The sequence below is a fragment of the Rhinoraja longicauda genome, chromosome 3, assembly GCF_053455715.1.
Source record: "Rhinoraja longicauda isolate Sanriku21f chromosome 3, sRhiLon1.1, whole genome shotgun sequence".
Lineage (NCBI taxonomy): Eukaryota > Metazoa > Chordata > Chondrichthyes > Rajiformes > Arhynchobatidae > Rhinoraja > Rhinoraja longicauda.
This window is the reverse complement of record NC_135955.1, coordinates 29799428-29818536: the sequence shown is the minus strand read 5'-3', so window position 1 is coordinate 29818536 and position 19109 is coordinate 29799428. Positions and strand designations below refer to the sequence as shown.

General features: G+C 43.8%; 1 protein-coding gene across 2 annotated transcripts in view; it reads left to right on the top strand.

Moving 5' to 3' along the window:
- prrc1 (proline-rich coiled-coil 1) overlaps positions 1–16199 on the top strand; it is a 33245-nt gene extending 17046 nt beyond the window's left edge. For both annotated transcript variants that reach the window (XM_078395533.1, XM_078395528.1), the window contains exons 6-9: positions 281–444; positions 8202–8305; positions 11387–11489; positions 13329–16199. In XM_078395533.1, coding sequence (XP_078251659.1) covers positions 281–444; positions 8202–8305; positions 11387–11489; positions 13329–13538 — 581 coding nt within the window. In that variant the 3' untranslated portion in view covers positions 13539–16199. The remainder of the gene's footprint in view (positions 1–280; positions 445–8201; positions 8306–11386; positions 11490–13328) is intronic.
- Positions 16200–19109: the final 2910 nt, after the last annotated feature.

Below are 19109 nucleotides of genomic sequence, written 5' to 3'. Positions count from 1 at the left end.
GCGTCAGGTGAGGAAGTTACTTTCTTTGAGGAGGCTTCAGGAATATCCTTGAATCTTTTCCTCGGTCTTCCGTAGTTTTTGTAATGGAGTTGGTTCACAGTGTCTGTTTGTATTTACTCTACAACTGCATTGTTGGTGGGAAGTAAACCTGCTTTACACAAAGTTTACAGCTTTTAATGCCCATGTTTAGCCCAGGTTAGTTTATTATTTCTTTAGCTTTATGTGACTGTGTAGGGAGCCCTCCATTTATTTTGATTATTTCCTTTTGTCTCCTCTCTAGAATCAGGTGGTGATTTGGATATCTTGGTAACTTCCAATAAAGAGGTTAAAGTGGCAGCTATTCGAGATGCTTTCCAGGAAACGTTTGGATTGGCCACAGTTACCGGGGAAGCTGGCCAGTCAAATATTGCTCCACAACCTATTGGGTATGCGGCAGGATTAAAGGCAAGTGTTTGCCAACATAGTTTGAAATGAAAGCTTGGGTGAAGTTCAATATTAGTTGAATTACTCTGCTACATAGCAGGTGTGGCATTGACTAAAACATAGACTTGGTTCCCAGTTGTCCGCCTTCTGTCTGGACCTAACTTATGTTCTGATGAGCCTGTTGGAGTGATGACTCAGTCAAAGTAAATTATCTCACCCACACTGAATTAGAGTTCTAACTGTGTACATCGTGGAATGAGGCACTTGAGAATAGATTTGGATTTATCGGTCATGATACAATGGTGTTGAATTGTCAGTGAGACATCAAATGTGATCTAAGAAAGTCTCAGACTCAGCTCTAAGGTAAGAATTCAGTCTACATAGAATTGTCTGCTTTCCATTATAGATTGCTGTCCACAAATTTTCTTGCAAGTTGCCCGTGAGAAAGAAAGAAATGTAGCTCTTTTCTTGCCCAAACTCTTCACAACTAATATACATTTTTTTAAAAGTGATGTTAATTAACTTAAGGTGTCAGCAAGGTGGCAACATGTAGAAGCTGTTTTGCTTGTTTCGAGTTTAATTCAAAATATTAGGGTAAAATTCTTGAATATCAAGGATGTTGATTTGGAATGTAGTATTGGAACAAGAACTTTCTAATGTCATATCCAAGACACGTGAACAGCTAAAATGTAATTACATGGAACTGCAGATACTGGTTTATATCAAAGATAGACACAAAATGCTGGAGTAACTCAACGGGTCAGGCAGCATCTCTGGAGAAAATGGATAGGTGATATTTCGAATCAGAACCCCGTTCAGTGGAACAACTTATTGCTTGTATCTTTACAAAATGCAACTTAATTATTTGATTGACAAATGGTTGTCTCTGCATATTCCAAGATATATGTAGATAAAGTGTTGCCATTCATTTGATGGATGTGAGGTGAATTAATATCAATACTTTTCCATTTCTTATTTTCCCACTTTTTGAGGTCCCTGCACCCTCTTCATTAAGTCTCAGTGTGCTATGTTTGGTCCTTGCTCACTGGACCAAATAATCGGAGAACTTATCTTTTTCTTGAGACTCAGATTGACTTCTGCAAGTTACTTTCCAAAAATTTTTGTTCATATGTGGAAAGTAAACAGGTGTGCTCCTGCATCTAATTTCCTTTGTATTTGAAGATCTTTTCAATTCTTTTCCGGTTTGTGACCTGTAAAATGCTGTTGTATTGTAGACAAATACAGCTACTAGCTTGCACACATGAATATCGCAAAGCAGCAGTAAGGCAGATAACCGTGCTTTCTACTGGTGTGGAGAGATGAATATTGGCCAGATGCTGGCATTCTATGCCCTTCCCCTACTCCAGAAACAAAAGTAGGGACTTTAAGTTCAAGTTTGTGTGCATATGGTGTTATGATTTGAGTGTGGAAACCATGACTGAGCCGTTGTTGTCATTTTCTCAATTGTCACACAAACTTGAATTAGATTGGGGCTAAAATCAAATTCATTAATGTGGCTCAGGGACACGAAACTGCAAGGGCTGGATTTATCTGGAGCATAAAACAAACTGCTGAAGGACCTCGGCAGGTCAGGCAGCAACTATAGAGGGAAATGGACAGTTCATGTTTTGGGTGAAAATCCTTCATCCGGACTGAGGATAGAGGAAAGTATGTTTAGCTTAGTGCCACATTTAAGCCGTCACATGGTGCTGTCGCTGGAGTTTAGAAGAATGAGGGGGGACCTGATTGAAACATACAGAATAGTGAAAGGTTTGGATTAGACTTAATGTGGAGAGGAGTTTCGATTAGTGGGAGAGTCTAGAATTAGAGGTCATAGCCTCAGAATTAAAGGACGTTCTTTTAGGAAGGAGATGAGAAATGTATTTAGTCAGAGGGTGGTGAGTCTGGAATTCTTTGCCACAGAAGGCTGCAGAGGCCAAGTCAGTGGATATTTTTAAGGCAGAGATAGATAGATTTGTGACTAGTACAGGTGTCAGAGGTTATGGGGAGAAGGCAGAAGAATGGGGTTAGGAGGGAGAGATAGATCAGCCATGATTGAATATTTGATAGTTGTAGATCAGTGCATGTTCCTTTAACATAGTGACCTCACCACTACTAACCACTCCCCATGGTCTCTTGTATAATTGTAGCTTCCCCACCTCCAGCTCGCTCTCTAGTTCCGGTGATGACCACGGACAGCTAGGGCATAATGTGTGTAGTGCAATTAATAAACCTATTCAGTAAAAGACTCTGCGTACGAGGGACATCTTTTTACATGGTGTCAGAACGGTAGACTTGCGTCTCCTGTTGATCGGTTTTTATTTTATTATTTGTTCCTCCCAGTTGTGTCCCCTCCTTCCACTTTGCCATGGCTCACTCGTGTCGTCGTCCGGACACGCTCGTTTTTGATGGGGACATAGTGCACCGCTGGACTGTCTTCCAGCGGGACTACGAACACTATATCGCGATTGCCCATCCTGATGCAAATTCTGCGGTACAGGCTCACCTGCTCCTCAACCTGGCTGGTCCGGAGGCAATGGAACGCTATGCTTCGTTCGATTTCGTCCCTCCGGAGGACCGCAACGACCCGGCATGTCTCATGGCCAAGTTCACTGCCCTGTGTGATATACCCACCAATAACATTATTGAGCGCTTTAACTTTTTCACGCGTCGTCAGACTCCAGGGGAGCACGTTGACGCCTTCATTGCTTCTTTGAGGCATATGGCTCGGCGGTGCCGCCTTGAAACGATCACACCCGACGAGATGATCAGGGACGTCCTGGTCAACGGTCTCCTAAACTCCAAGCTGCGTGACGAGCTCCTGATGAAGCCTGACCTGTCGCTAAAGGACGCCGTACATGCCGCACGCATGGCCTCTGCTGTTGCCTCAGTATCTCGGCCGGCGTCCCATGACATAAATTTCACCGGCCGCCGGCGGCTAAATGCCCCGCCGGCCAGGGTCGCCCCCTCCGCGCCCACTACGGTCACCCCTCGCCGATGCCCAAACTGCAACTTCTCGTCACACCAGTTTAACGTTTGCCCAGCGCAGGGCAAAACTTGTAATTCCTGCGGGAAACTGAACCACTTTTCTGCAGCTTGTCGTTCTCGTGGGAGACCTGTCCCTGCTCCTAGAAGGAGTCTAAACAACCTTGCGAACAGTGATAGCGCAACCGGTTCCCAGTACCAACACGAGGAACTCCCCGATCCAGATACAGTGTTTTCGCTTTTGGGTGCACCTGCGTTGATAACGGATCCTTCCGTGCATGTTACTGTCAATGGACACTCCTTCCCTGCGAAGGTCGATACTGGTGCTTTTGCAAATGTTATGTCTGTTGGCCTCTTCGAGCAGATAAGCTCGGGGGAGAGGGTTACTCCTGACGACTCCCGCCTTCATGCCTATGGGGGAGGTGTTCTGGTTGCCGTGGGGAAGGCAACGGTTATCTGTACTGTTCTGGAGACCTCTCGGCCCCTCACGTTCCTCCTGCTAGCATCTGACAACGTCACCCTGCTGGGCGCCCGTGCATGCCAGGACTTTGGCTTGGTTTCATTCCACCGCGACATCCACCTGGTGCAGGCCCCCATGGACCCCCTGATCGAGTATCCCGACCGATTTGATGACGTCCTGGGGAAGCTGCCCTGTGCCTACAAGATCGTTGTTGACCCGGGGGTCAACCCGGTGGTTAGACCGGCCCACCGTGTGTCTTTTGCCATGAAGGGCCGCGTGGAGTCCACACTACGTGGCATGGTGGACATGGGCATCCTCAAGGAGGTGAGTGCCCCCACCCAGTGGGTCTCCACCATGGTGGTCGCTGCCAAGAAAGATGCGAGCGAGATCAGGATCTGCATCAACCCAAAAGACCTGAACCTGGCTATCAAACGCCCGCACTACCCCATGCGGACGGTGGAGGACGTCGCGGCACAGGTCGGTCCAGCCACAGTTTTCTCGGTCCTAGATGCCAACAGCTCCTTTTGGCAGATCCCTTTGGATGCACGTTCCTCCTTCCTGACCACCTTCAGCACACCTTTTGGCAGGTTCCGTTTCCTCCGCATGCCTTTTGGGATCAACTCAGCAAGCGAGGTTTTCCAGCGTACAATGGAGCAGCTGTTTGCCGGGTTGCCGTGCGCCATCATTGTGGATGACATCCTGGTGTACGGGAGGGACGTCGCTGAGCACGACCGACACCTCCGCCAAGTCCTGGACAGGGCTCGTGAGATCAATCTCAAACTTAATCAACGGAAGTGTCGATTCCGCGTTGAGGAAGTCACCTACGTTGGCCATGTTTTCACGGCGGGGGGCCTGAAGCCAGACCCCGAGAAGACGGCGGCGATCACCGAAATGCCCGCTCCCACTGACGTGCCCGGCCTGCAGCGCTTTCTGGGCATGGTCAACTACTTAGGCAAGTTCATACCCGACCTCAGCGAACTGAGTGCCCCCCTGAGGGAGCTGGCCAAGAAGGACTATGCCTGGGTCTGGCTCCCGCACCACCAGTCGACCTTCGAGGCCCTGAAGTCCAGACTCGCACGGACCCCCACTTTGCAGTTTTTCGACCTGAACAGGCCAATCGTCCTCACCTGCGATGCATCTCGGTTCGGCCTTGGTGCTGCCTGCCTGCAGCTCTATGACGACCGGCAGCTGCCCGTCTCCTATGCCTCTCGCACAATGACCCCTGCTGAGCAGCGCTACGCCCAGATTGAAAAGGAGCTCCTTGCCGTGGTATTCGCGTGCTCCAAATTCAAAGACTACGTTCTGGGCAACACCTTCACCATCGAAACTGACCACCAACCGCTGGTCTCTATTTTAAACAAGCCCATCCACGCAGCCTCGTCCCGTTTGCAGCGAATGATGCTGCAGCTTCAGCGCTTTACCTTCGATATCGTGTACCGCAAGGGCAAGGAGATGTTCGTGGCAGACACTTTGTCCCGTGCCCCACTACCTTCCATTTCCCGCCATCCGTACGAATCGGCTGACCTGATGGTGTTGAACGTCAACATCGTTCCATCTTGGCAGATGCAGTCCCTGGTCACACACACTGCCGCTGATCCTGCCCTGCAACAGCTTGAGAGCGTCATCCGCCGTGGCTGGCCTGACCGACGGTCTTCCCTGCCGGCTGGTGCCGTGCCCTACTTCCTGGTTCGGGATGAACTGGTGCTGCACGCGGGCGTGGTGGTGAAGGGTCACAAGGTCGTGGTGCCGGCCGCGCTGCGAGATCACTACTTTCAGACTGCCCACAATGGACACCCCGGGGTGGAGGCCACTTTATCCCAGGCCCAAGCACAATTTTACTGGCCTGGCATGGTTCAGGACATCCGGGACAGGGTCTCCGCCTGCGCTGCCTGCAACCGCCTACTACCTCATCAGCAGCGCCAGCCTCTCCTGCAGCAGCCGGCTCCCGAGTTGCCGTGGATGGCTGTTGCCGCCGACATTTTCGAGTGGCGTGGCAAACACTACCTGGTCCTGGTGGACTCCTACTCCAGCTGGTTCGAGGTGGACCTGCTGCCGTCCCTCACGTCTGCTGCCGTCATCGGGAAGCTTCGCCGCCACTTCTCTACCTTTGGTTCCCCGGTATCTCTCCAGTCCGACAACGGCAGCCAGTTTACCAGCGCGGAGTTTGTCGCTTTCGCCACCCTGTGGAACTTTCGCCACATCACCAGCAGCCCCGAGTACCCGCAAAGCAATGGACTTGCAGAGCGCGCTGTCCGCAGCGCGAAGGAACTGATGGAACGTTGTCGGCTTGCCAGTTCTGACTTGTACCTTGCCCTCCTCAACCTCCGCAACATCTCCCGGGACCCCGCGCTCGGTTCCCCTGCCCAGCGCCTCATGTCCCGCACCACTAGACCCCCCATCCCCGTCTCCCAGCAATCCCTGAAACCAACGGCTCGCAGCCCTGCCGCTGTCAAGGAGCGCATCATCGAAAAGCAAGTCATTCAGAAGCGCTCCTTTGACAAATCGTCCCGTCCGCTTCCCCCTCTGTTCGCTGGCCAGGTTGTCCGGATGGAGTCCGCCTCGGGTCACCACCGGCTGGCCGTGGTCGTCGGCAATGCTGACTCTCCACGGTCGTACCTGGTTAATTGCGAGGGCACCGTGTACCGTCGTACCCGCCAGCACCTGATGCTGGTCAACGAGCCTGCACCGCCTCCCGCGGTCCCGTATTCACCTCCCGTCCAGTCCCCGGTGCCTGATGTGCCTCCTGCTCCCGTCCATCCTCGCATGCCCCAACCTTCGCCGTCTCGGCTGTCTGTGCCCGGCTCGCCCCAGCCCACTTCCCCTCCTTCGCCTGCGCGTTTGCGGGTATCGCCGCCCCGTTCTCCTCCTTCCCCTGGTTCCCCTGCCTCGGTACCCGCACCCGTCCCTGCTCTTCCTTCGACCGAAGGGGATGGGGGGTTGCGCACCCGCTCTGGGCGACTGGTCAAGCCGCCTGTCCGGTACGGTGGGTACGAGTAGTCTGTGTTGTGCTGCATTCTATCTGCTCCCTGCTTATAGTTTAAGTCTAGCGTATGAGCCGTGGTCGCTCTTGTTTCCAAGAGGAAGGATGTAGATCAGTGCATGTTCCTTTAACATAGTGACCTCACCACTACTAACCACTCCCCATGGTCTCTTGTATAATTGTAGCTTCCCCACCTCCAGCTCGCTCTCTAGTTCCGGTGATGACCACGGACAGCTAGGGCATAATGTGTGTAGTGCAATTAATAAACCTATTCAGTAAAAGACTCTGCGTACGAGGGACATCCTTTTACAATAGTCAAGCACTTTGAGTCTTCACAAAAGTAACATAAATGGTGTAATAGAAAAGCCAAGCTTTTGGGGGGAAGAAAAGAATATGCTCGCCATTCTTGAAAGTTTCCTGGCAGTTTCACAAAAAGAGGAGAGTTGTAAGTGTCGACTTAATGGGCCGAATGGCCTAATTCTACTCCTATTCCTTTATGACTCCTATTCCTTTATAAAGGCAGGAACGGGGTACTGATTGAGAATGATCAGCCATGATCACATTGAATGGCGGTGCTGGCTCGAAGGACCAAATGGCCTCCTCCTGCACCTATTGTCTATTGACATGTAGTCATATGGAACTGCAGGTGCCGGTTTACCGAAAAAGACACTGGAGTAACTCAGCGGGTCAGGCAGCATTTCTGGAGAACATGGATAGGCGATATTTTTGGCCTGATTTTAATTTTTGGCCGCGGTCTATTTTGTAGTGTTGCCACTAGAGGGCAGCGATGACCAAATTAAAATTGGTTTGCATGAAACAGATCAGGTTGGTTGATCATCTATTGTCTGTTCTGCATCCCTACCACAGTTGAATCCTACCAACGTTTTGCTTTTTAATTTAATTTTGTGGATTGCGCAGTCTAGGATTATCTGAATTTAAAAATGCCACCAAAAACCTAAATAGTTTCCACAGGTGAAGGTACAAGAGATTGCAGATACTGGGCTCTTGAGTAAAAATAACTGTTGGAGGGACAATGGGCAGACAGCAACTATGGAGGGATATGGATAGACGAGGTTCTGGATCTGCTCATTTCAGTCTGAGGAAGGGTCCCAGCCCGAAATGGCGTCTGTCCATTTTCCTCCATAAATGCTGCCTGACAACTGAGTTTCTTCAGCTTTCTTTTATTAATTTCTATAGTTTAATATTTTTTAATCAAACCTTCTGCTCTTGGTTCATGTTAAGATGTTTCTGGCAAAATGTCCACAGCATTAAAATTACCAATAGCTTTTTAGTGAACAATGCAGTAAGTAGCTCAGATTGCATTCAATATGTTTGTGTTTCCTTTTGCTTCAGGGAGCTCAGGAAAGAATAGATAGTCTGAGGAGATCGGGGTTGATGCATGAAAAGCAGGTGACCGTTTCTGTTGAGAACTTCATTGCAGAATTGCTCCCGGACAGGTAAGTAGAACTTTACTCAAAGTATTTGTGTCACAATTTTAAATTACAAAATACAGACGGCTATAATTGTCAAATAAGGCAAGCTAAAAGTTGCTGCATTTCAAAAATATTTATTTGATAGTCAAGCACTTTGAGTCTTCACATAAGTAACATAAATGGTGCAATAGAAAAGCCAAGCTTTTGGGAGGAAGAAAATAATACGCTCGCCATTCTTGCAAGTTTCCTGGCAGTTTCACAAAAAAAGGAGAGTTGTAAGTGTTGGATGAAGCCAAAATATTAAGAACATTTGCAAAGAATAAAACAAATTTTATTCCTGAGATGAGGCCCTCACTCGTGTCTCCTCGGTACCCCACAGCTCATCCCTTGGCCCCCCTCGCCCTAGTCGCAATAGAGACAGAGTCCCCCTAGTCCTTACCTTCCACTCCATCAGCCGTCGCATACAACACATAATCCTCTGAAATTTCTGCCACCTTCAACAGGATCCCACCACTAGCCACATTTTCCCATCCCCTCTCCTTTCCGCCTTCCGCAGAGACCGCTCCCTCTACAACTCTGGTTAACTTATCCCTTCCCAGCCAAACCACCCCCTCCTCAGGTACCTTCCCCTGCAGCCACAGAAGATGCAACACCTGTCGCTATATCTCCTCCCTCGACTCTATCCAGGGACTCCGCCAGTCCTTTCAGGTTAGGCAGAGGTTCACTTGCACCTCCTCGAACCTCATCTACTCTATCCGTTGTTCAAGATGTGGACTCTTATACATCGGCGAGACCAAGCGCAGACTGGGCGATCGTTTTGCGGACCACCTTCACTCAGCCCACGTGAACCAACCTGATCTTCCAGTTGCTGGACACTTTAATTCTCCTTCCCATTCCTACCTTTCTGTCCTCGGTCTCCTCCATTGTCAGAGTGAGGCTAAATGCAAATTGTAGGAACAGCATCTCATATTTCTCTTGGGCAGCTTACAGCCCAGGGGTATGAATATTGTTTTCTCTCACTTCAGATAGCCTTGGCATTCCCTCTCTCTATCCCTCTCCCACCCCAAGTCGCACTAGCTTTTCATTTTCACCCTAAAAACAGCTTACAATGACCTGTTTCCTTTATCATCATTACTTTTTTGCATATCTTTCATTCATTGTTCTTTATCTGTCCACATCACCATCAATATCTCTGGTTTCCTTTATCCCTAACCAGTCTAAAGAAGAGTTTCGACCCGAAACGTCACCCATTCCTTCTCTCTAGAGATGCTGCCTGTCCCGCTGAGTTACTCCAGCTTTTTGTGTCTTATCTTCGGTTTAAACCAGCATTTGCAGTTCGTTCTGACACAAAACTAATTGTAAGTTGTGAGGGAAAATCTTGGTCTATAAAGGGATAAAATCAACCTAATATAATAGGCAGTGGACATAATGTGGTGAAATATGAGTTTATTTGGGAGAAAAATGAACACATTATTTAAATAACTGTCACAGAATTCTAACATGCAAATAATAGCAAGTAATAAGGAGAGCAAAAGGATTCTTAACGTTATTGCAAGAGGTATCGAGTAAAATAAAATAAGGAGCTCTTGTTGTAATTAAAACATAACATTTTGGAAATATTCAGCTGCCAGTGGAGAGAGGTAGAGTTAATGTTTGAGATCAATGACTTCATCAATAGTTGGGAAAATTAGAAATCAAAATGTTTCTATTTGAAGGGATAGTGAGAGGCTGACGTCAAGTGATTGAAAGACAAAAACTAGGTGGTGTTGCTGGTTGAGGTGGACCAGTGTCCCTATGCAATATAGAACATATTCACTTTCTAACTTTTCCTAGTATTCATGAAAGATCATCAACCATAAACATTTAATACTAAACTTCTATCTCTACAGGTTCTGTCTGACTTGTTGAGTTTTGTCTAATACTTTGCAAGTTTTTTTTTCAAATTCCAGCATCTGTAATTTTCTTTTATCCTAAGTCTGCAGGACATTAGTGAGATATCACCTAGAGAGCCGCATAGTCTTGGTCTCCTTGTTGAAGGCAAGGATGCAGTGGAGAAAAGGTTTGCTCAAACTGGAGAACTGTTCTTAGGAGGAGATATTGAATAGATTAGGCTTGTACTCCAAAGAGATTGGAGGGATGAGGTGATTTAATTTAGTACGTATAAGATTCTGTTAGGGTTTTACAGGTTAGATGCTGTAAGGTTGTTTCTCTGTGTGGGAAATTATGGTCGAAGTGGGGAATTTATTCAATGAGTGGTTGTGAATCCTTAGAATTGCTCACAGGATAACTCTGGGTGTTTGAGTCACTGACTATATTTGAAACTGACATTCATCCACAGTGCAGCAGTTAACACGGTTCTCTCAGCTCCAGGGATTGACTTAAGCTGCTGTCTGTACATACTCCTTTTTTTGTGGTTTTCCTCTGGACCCTCTGGTTTTCCTCTGGATGCTTATGGTTACTTCCCATATCCAAAGGTGTGCTGGTACTGCTGACTATAAATTATCCTTCACTGTAGTTAATGTCAAAATGAATAAGGGGAGTTGATGGATATTTGAGATGCATACAGGAGGAAGAATGGGGCAAATGGAATTACTTCTTTGGGAGTTGGCATAGATCCAATGGGCTGCATGGCGTCCTGTGTTGTAATAAGTTAAAGAAAAGATTATTGAGACTGCACTGCCATAGAAAAGCAGCAGACTTGTAGGTGGGTGATTGGAATTTTACATTCAAATGTTTGATTGTGAGATAAAATATGATCTGAATTTATTCTAGATATTTTTATCCGTTGGAGTGAGAGAAGCTGTCTGCTTTTGTAATTTGTCATTCCAGGGCAACAAACGCAGCAATCTTTAGTATGGATGAATTGCCTTTGCTCAAAATTCAACTGGTGTAAAGTTTGTGATTGCGGGACTGAACCAGTGTGAATCTGGGGAAATAAAGCCTCAGCAATCAAGAGAGAACACAGCACTGCTAGAATAACCATGGTGGGATGGGAGGGCTAACTCTATATAATTTATGCTTGCTAGTGTGGGTTTATATTTTCTGTTAATATTCGGTTCACACTTCAAATGTGAAATAGTCAGATGTGATTTGATTGTTTTCCAGGTGGTTTGACATTGGATGTCTGATCCTTGAAGATCCAGCTCATGGTATTCGCTTAGAAAATTTCACACAAGCAACACCAGTGCCTTCAGAATTTGTGCAACAGGTTAGTGAATGACGTACTTTTATTCATTCAAAAGATGAGGGAGTGGCAAAGAACTCCAGTGTTTAGCAGACATTTCCAAATTGCCCTTGAAATGTTGGTGGAGTTGATGCTGTGGGGATTCAGATATAAAATGCTACTGAATGTTAAGTGGCTTAACCACTGCCATTCATATGGTGCATTTATTTTTCTGCCATTTAATAAGTCAATGCTTGAATGATATCCGGGTCCTGTCGCATTTAGACACAGACTGTTACATTATGATGAATTGCAAATGGAGCCAAACACTCCAAACAACAGCAAACATTTTTCCTGAATTTGTGATGGAAGAAAGGTCACGGTGAAGCAACTGATGACATTGCCCCTGGGGTACTACCCCGAGGAACTCTGGCAATGATGTCCTGTGATGGAGGTGAATGACAATTACAAACATCTTCCATCACGCTTGATGTGACTTTAGCCAATGGAGTCTGGTTGATGTTGCATTTGGTCAATTACAGTCTTTAATGAGCATGTGTGAAGGTAGGTTTTACAATGCAAGTGTAATCACAAGAAGAAATTTAAGTATGGTATTTAATATAATATGATATTTAAGTATTAGATGGTTGGTGAACTGCAGGCTCACTTAACACAAGGCATTGCTGTGTCTTGGCAGTAACAGAGACCAGGCTTATAAAAAGGGAGGAATGGTATACATATTCTTGGATACAGTGAGGGGGTAGGAAATAAGCGGGGGCTATTACTAGGGTGAAACCAAAATGTATAAAAATGGCCTTAATTAAAATCTGACAATGTGCACTTTAACCACATGTGATTTTTTTCTATTACAAATCTCAAATTGTGGAGTACAGAGGCAAATAAATCAATGGTGGGTCTTTGCCCCAAACATTATGGAGGGCACTGTACTTAGCAGGTTGATCAGCATCTGTGGTGGAAACAGAATCAATGTTTCGTTACTGCCCTTCTGTCAGAACTGGAAGATAAATCAATCATGTTTTAAGTTGCAGTTTAAGGGGGAGCAATGGGTAGATCAAAGGCAATGTCTATGACCAGTTATGGACCATGGGAAGTTGACACTAATAGAATAGAGAAATTTGTTTAAAATGACAGGGAAAAAATGAACAATGGTTTAAAAATAAAGTTTGGGATTAAAGCATAAATGCATAATGAACAAGAGCAAGGGAGTCATGATGAGCCTTTATTAAAGACTGGTTTGGTCACAACTAGAGTATTTTATCTAGTTCTTTGTACCATACTCTAGGAAATATGTACGGTTTCAGCAAACGTATGGAAGAGATTTGCCAAAGTGGTTTAAAGGTGAGAGGCTTTTGTTATGTGGATAGACTCGAGCGGCAGTGATTGGGCTGATAGAGGTATTCAAAGCCATGAAGGGTGTTGACAGGTGGTTCTTGACTCTTCCTGTCAATGGGATCTGCTTTGCTCCAAGGGACGTAGGATCCAGGATACACTGCCCATGTTTGTAGAGGTGAAAATTCAATTACAGCTTTCAGATGGGAGCCAGCTCAGGATCTAGAAGGAAAGAATTTACAGGGTATGGAGACCGAATAGGGGAGCGAGAACAGCTGATTTGCTCTTGTATAGGATCAGTATAGCTTTGATGGACTGCCAACCAGAAGGAAGGTTATTGAGGAGCAAACCTGCATTCTCTAACCATTTTGTGACAATGGGATCGAATGAACACACATCATTGCAGTGTGGTAGATTAGTACAGTTTTACAATTTGTTTTATGTTCTCCTTCCTCTTTGACTATGATACGAAAATTGTGCCTCCAGTATCCAGGATGCGGTTGCTTAATTGAAAATTATTTTCTTTTGAAACAGGCACAAAACCTTACGCCAGCTGACTACAACCTGAGATGGTCTGGGTTGATGGTGACAATAGGTGAAGTGTTGGACAGGAGTAGACCCCACGTCAGTCGCACTGATTGGCATATCATGGTTACAGGCATGTCTCGAAGACAGATGATCTACAGTGCAGCCAAAGCCTTAGCAGGGATGTACAAGCGACAACTGCCATCAAAGTCTATTTAACCATCAAAACTGTGGCCCACTGTTCTAAGGGGATTTTTTTCTATCTCGGTGCACTTCCTGCACAAGAACTGCTTAAACATTGATGTATTTTTATATATTCAAATCAGAAGTGCATTCTCTGAGGCAAAACTCTCCCATCTACCAGCATAGGAACTGGTTAATTGGAACATTCCAGAAACTGAATGTGATCCATTGTAATGGGTTTTAAAATATGCATTTTCTTTATTCACACTTTATACTAAAAATAGTTTGTTACAATTACTTTGATAGATACCATCGCAAAATGCAAATTGAGATACTAAGCATTAGCAATGCTTGTCTATATTCTTGTCACCTAATCATAAATACACATTTGTGTCCAAGAGTGACTTAATGTGCATGGAATAACGTGCAGGTAGTTCTGTTCCTCAAAGCTGTCCTTGTTACATGAGCTTATAAGGTAACGGCATTCAAAATTATGGATATATGATTTACAAGTTGAAAATTGTCAACCCACGCTTTTGAAAAAAATCCGATAAATGCTCAAGGTGAATTGTCACAAGATTAAATGAATTTTTTTTATTTTAAATAAAATGCAAATACTATTATTTGAGAACTCTTAATCAAACCCTCTCTACTGCCAAGTCAAGCTATTACAAGGCTCATTGGAAGTATCATTGGCCTATTTTGTCATTCTTTGTAAAGGAAATAAAACTGAAATATCAGAAATGATGTCAATATTTCCTTTGTAATCTTAACTTAATTTTGGCATTTATCAGAATTGTTTTTAATGAATTTTCTTCATTGGGACAATGCTAGTTAGCTTCCATTGCAATATGCTGCACTGTAATGGTTGGTACATAATTGATTGCTTCCTTGAATCTGTGCAACTAATCTTAATGCAAGTAGTTTACAATAAACCTTTGCCAAAAGACTTTAGTGTTATGAACTGAAGTTTTAAACAGTAACTGTTTTAATATAGTTGGTCCAATTAGCAGTTAATAATTTAGATGTTGCCTGGTGGTTAAATGAAGAGTTGAAAATAATCCCAAAAAACAGTTTAGCTGTAATTTTCTGCCAAAGGGTGTACAAGTGGATCACTGCATTCATTTTTATTTTTCCTCTTCCCAATTCAACACTCTAATTTCTGTGCAAAAAAAAAAACACGTAGTGGGGCTCCAGTGCAATTATGATCATAAATGTTGATAACTCAATTCAGAGGTAATGTCGGGAAGGAACTATCCCAGAAATCTGGCATGTATGATGGGTTTCAGTAGCGAGAGAAGAAGGAAACAGTTATGAGGTTCATAGTCAAGTGATAGATTTTGTAGGCAATAGTATTAAATGATGCAGAATTAATGTGGGTGGGTTCACATCACTCACAATCTAATTAAATGACATAATGGGTTTACCACCTGTCCTCCTGTTCCTGTGCTCCAGCCTTAGAAGAGCCAAATGGCTGCCTCATCTTCCATTGTAATGGGCTTGATTGGTCTTTTGTTTTGTTGGCCTCGTCCTGTAGGAAGGGCCGCTTCATATGGAACTTCTACATTGGTTAATTATGCTCCCTGTTTGTAATTCTGATTGGGACATTTGCATTAGGGAGGTGAATCAATGATTATAGCAAGTAACAATGATAGTTGAGCATGCGAAACATGTGACTCGTGCGTACACATTGATGTAAAATCTTTTTCTATCTAAATCTGCACAATTTAGTTGATACTGGGATTTATTTTCTGCCCAAGTATTGAGGTGTTTTTCATTTGATTCGGCTTAATGGTGAGTTGTGATGCTGAAAAGATCCATCTAAAGCCTGCAGAAACATAGAAAAACAGGTGCAGGAGTAGGCCATTCGGCCCTTCGAGCCAGCATCATCATTCAATATGATCATGGCTGATCATCTAAAATCAGTACCACCTTCCTGCTTTTTCCCCCATATCCCTTGATTCCTTTAGCCCTAAGAGCTAAATCTAACTCTCTCTTGAAAACATCCCGTGAATTGGCCTCCACTGCCTTCTGTGCCAGAGAATTCCACAGATTCACAACTCTGGGTGAAGACATTTGCCCTCATCTCAGTCCTAAATGGCCAACGCCTTATTCTTAAACTGTGACCCCTGGTTCTGGACTTCCCCTAACATCGGGAACATTTTATCCGCATTTAGCCTGTCCAATTCTTTAAGAATTTTATATGTTCCTAAAAGATCCCCTCTCATCCTTCTAAATTCCAGTGAATACAAGCCCAGGCGACCCATTCTTTCATAATATGTCAGTCCCGCCATCCCGGGAATTAACCTGGTGAATCTACGCTGCACTCTCTCAATAGCAATAATTCTTGCATGCATTCGAAAAAAGATTCCTTAATTACTCAGATACAAAAAGAAATATTATTATTCGGTAGATTTAATTTGGGGAATTTGATTTGGAGTTGGTATGAAATGATTCCAAGGCAGAGGGAAACAATGGCATCACTGTGAACACATGCCCCCCACTCCTGTCCCTGTTCATTGAGATTTTAAAATTAGTGCCACTCGGGTGGAGATCTCATCCAGTGCAAAATTGTTTCCTTCCCATTTAGAACTTAATTTCATTGTTATTTGGCAGTAGTTGCCAGCATTTCATGTATGCAGATTTTGTCATTTGGATCCTTATCATGTTTATATTTTAACCTTATTTTATAATAAAATGGCCTTTGTAAATGTGGTAGTAAAATATTTTTTTCATTTATAAACCTGATGTATTGGACTTTGTGAAAATGGAAAGCACAACATTAATTTTAAGGATACTTGTACTAATTTGGAATGAATTAAGTTTCAGGTTCCATTTTTTTTTGTCCCCATATGGAACCGGAGCCGGTGGCATTTAGTTGTTTGGCAAGTTATTTTATGATTGAAATATCAATATGATATTACAGTATCATATTGGTTATGTTAATGGCCAGCAATTGTGAAGCTTGAATGAATGAGCTACAGGCTCAAGTTCGAATCACCAGGACAGCTTGGAATCTACATGCTAAAGAAATAAGCAACGGAATACTATGCAAGTGAAGTTGACCACAGTATCACTGGACTGTCATTTAAAAGCTAATGAATCATTAATATCTTCGAGGAAGATATCTTCTTTACCCAGTCAGTCCTAACTGATGATATCGGAATGCATTCAAATGACCCAGCAAACCCTTCAGTTCAAGGGTATTTAGGGAAGCCTTGTTGATTTTATTTTTATTTGAAATTAAATTCCTTATTGAATCTTTTCGTCCAAATGGGTGGCATCACAAAGATTTAAATTTCATCCAATTCTGATGAAAGCATGTCAAGTTCAAATGTTAACTCTTTCTTCACACATCTGAATTTCCGATGTCTTTTTCTAACATCAAATTATGCTGTTTCAGCACTACTGGAAGCAGATGCAATAGTGACATTTAAGAGGCTTTAAAATAGGCAAGTGGATATGCAGGAGATTGAGGGACATGGATCATGACGAGGCAGAGGAGATTAACTTGGCATCATGTTCAGCACAAATGTGACACAAATTTTGTGTTCCTTTGCCATACTATTCTATCTGGAACTCCTAAGGTAATGTAACGATATTGAACAAGTTCAGTGTAATTGCACATTACTGACACTTTGAAGTAGTGAGGAAAAGGTTCATAGCTGAGTTTCTTTAGAGGTGTGCATTGAGATTTAACAAAGTAAGAAAACTACAAGAGAAGGAATGCCAGAGATGCAGCCTGTCCCACCGAGAACACTACAATACAGGGTAAACATTTTGTGTATACGAAATGAACAAGCCTGTGGTTCAAACTATCAGTGCTATGATTGGAAGGTTTATTGAAGACATAAAACATACAGCAATAGCTAAACGAGTTACTGCCTGTCCTGCTCAATTACTCCAGCACTTTGTGTCTAATTTTATTTTGGACTTGATCTTCCGCCATAAAAGGAGTAGTTTCTTCCTTTAGTCAAAGCCACAGAGCGAGCAAAAATAGAACTAGGCATTTTGCATTGAGTCTGCACATGGCATCAAGCACCCATTTGCACAAATCCCTTTTTAACATTCTTTCCATATTTTCATCAATTCTCCCTGCATTCTACCACTTGCCTACATTCTAGGTGTAATATACAGTGGCCAGTAAACCTGACCTGCACATTTTTTTGGTTGAGATATGGGAGGAAATCCACATGGTTGCATAGTCTCAAGAGTGTTTTATTGTCATAGAGAGCGAGAGATATACATAAAAACAAACAAACAATAATGGTGCAAGAAGACAAAACCGATACCCCCTAGTCTATGTAGTTCAGAGCTTATTTGTAGGTTTTAGTGTTTAATGGCTGTATGGAAGAGTTCCTGAACCCAGACATTACAGATTTCAGGCTCCCATTATCATCTTCCCGATGGCAGGATTGAATTGAAATGATTGTGTGGCCAGGGTGGTGTGGGTCTATGATGATACTGGCTCTTTGAGGCAGGGACTCCTGTAAACCCCTTCGATGGTGGGGAGGTCAGAGCCGGTGATGGACTGGGCAGTGTTCACAACTTTTTGCAATTTTCTTCACTCCCGGGCGATTAAGTTGCCGAACCAGGCCGTGAAGCAACCAGTCAATATGCTCTCTACTGTACACCTGTAGAAGTTCAAGAGAATCCTTTCTGACATACCACATCTCCACAATCTCAGGAAGTAGAGGTGTTGATGAGCTTACTTTATAATTGCATTGGTGTGCTGGGTCCAGCAATGCTCCAGAAATATGTACGGAATAAACTCCAGTCACTTGTGCTTTGTGGCAAGGGCACTACTAACTCTTCCACTGCGCATCCAACATTTTTTGTTACCTTATAATCCTAAATTGGATGCTTCTCTAACCTCTGAACCAAAGGAACCCAATTTGAACCTCCACATCTGTCATCATACTGTAGATGCTTGCTTGTTGATGGCATCTGTGTCATGTTATATCAGCAGCTTTCAACTAGTAAAGTATCTCAAGGTTCCTTGAGAACATTATCTGATATAATCTGACATTAAACCACAAAAGGAGGTGAAAGAGGTAATGAAAAATGTAATCAAGTGCAGATTTAAAGAAGTTTCTTGAAGGAGAATGAGGTATAGAGAAAGATATTGAAATCACCCCAAACCTTACATGAGGTGACAGCGAAGAATGAAATGTCAGCAAAATATGAAGGGTTTCAGTCAAAGCGCCACATTCATGAAACAGTTGTGATAAATTGTTGGATGAAGACATGCAGTTTTGTTCAAGGCCACTGGTTGTGCTGTTCTCCGACTTTTGTGGAAATCCCTTTGTTTAAAGGGTTGCCCTAATTGAAATAAAGAAGCATCCAGCAAGAATGTTTATCGGTTCGCATTATAAAATATGGAAGGTTAAAGATTAGAAAATATATATACATTTTATAATATAACAAGAACAATGTAATGAGGTGATTTAAATATCTCTACCATAATGTGTATGTTTATAATTTTGAACTGCACCAGGCATATTATGTGGTGTAACTGGATGGAAAGTAGAAAGACCCGTTTATATAACTTATTTTACTAGGGCAGGAAATTCAAATGCATAATAGTCAATAAAGTACCCTCTTGAA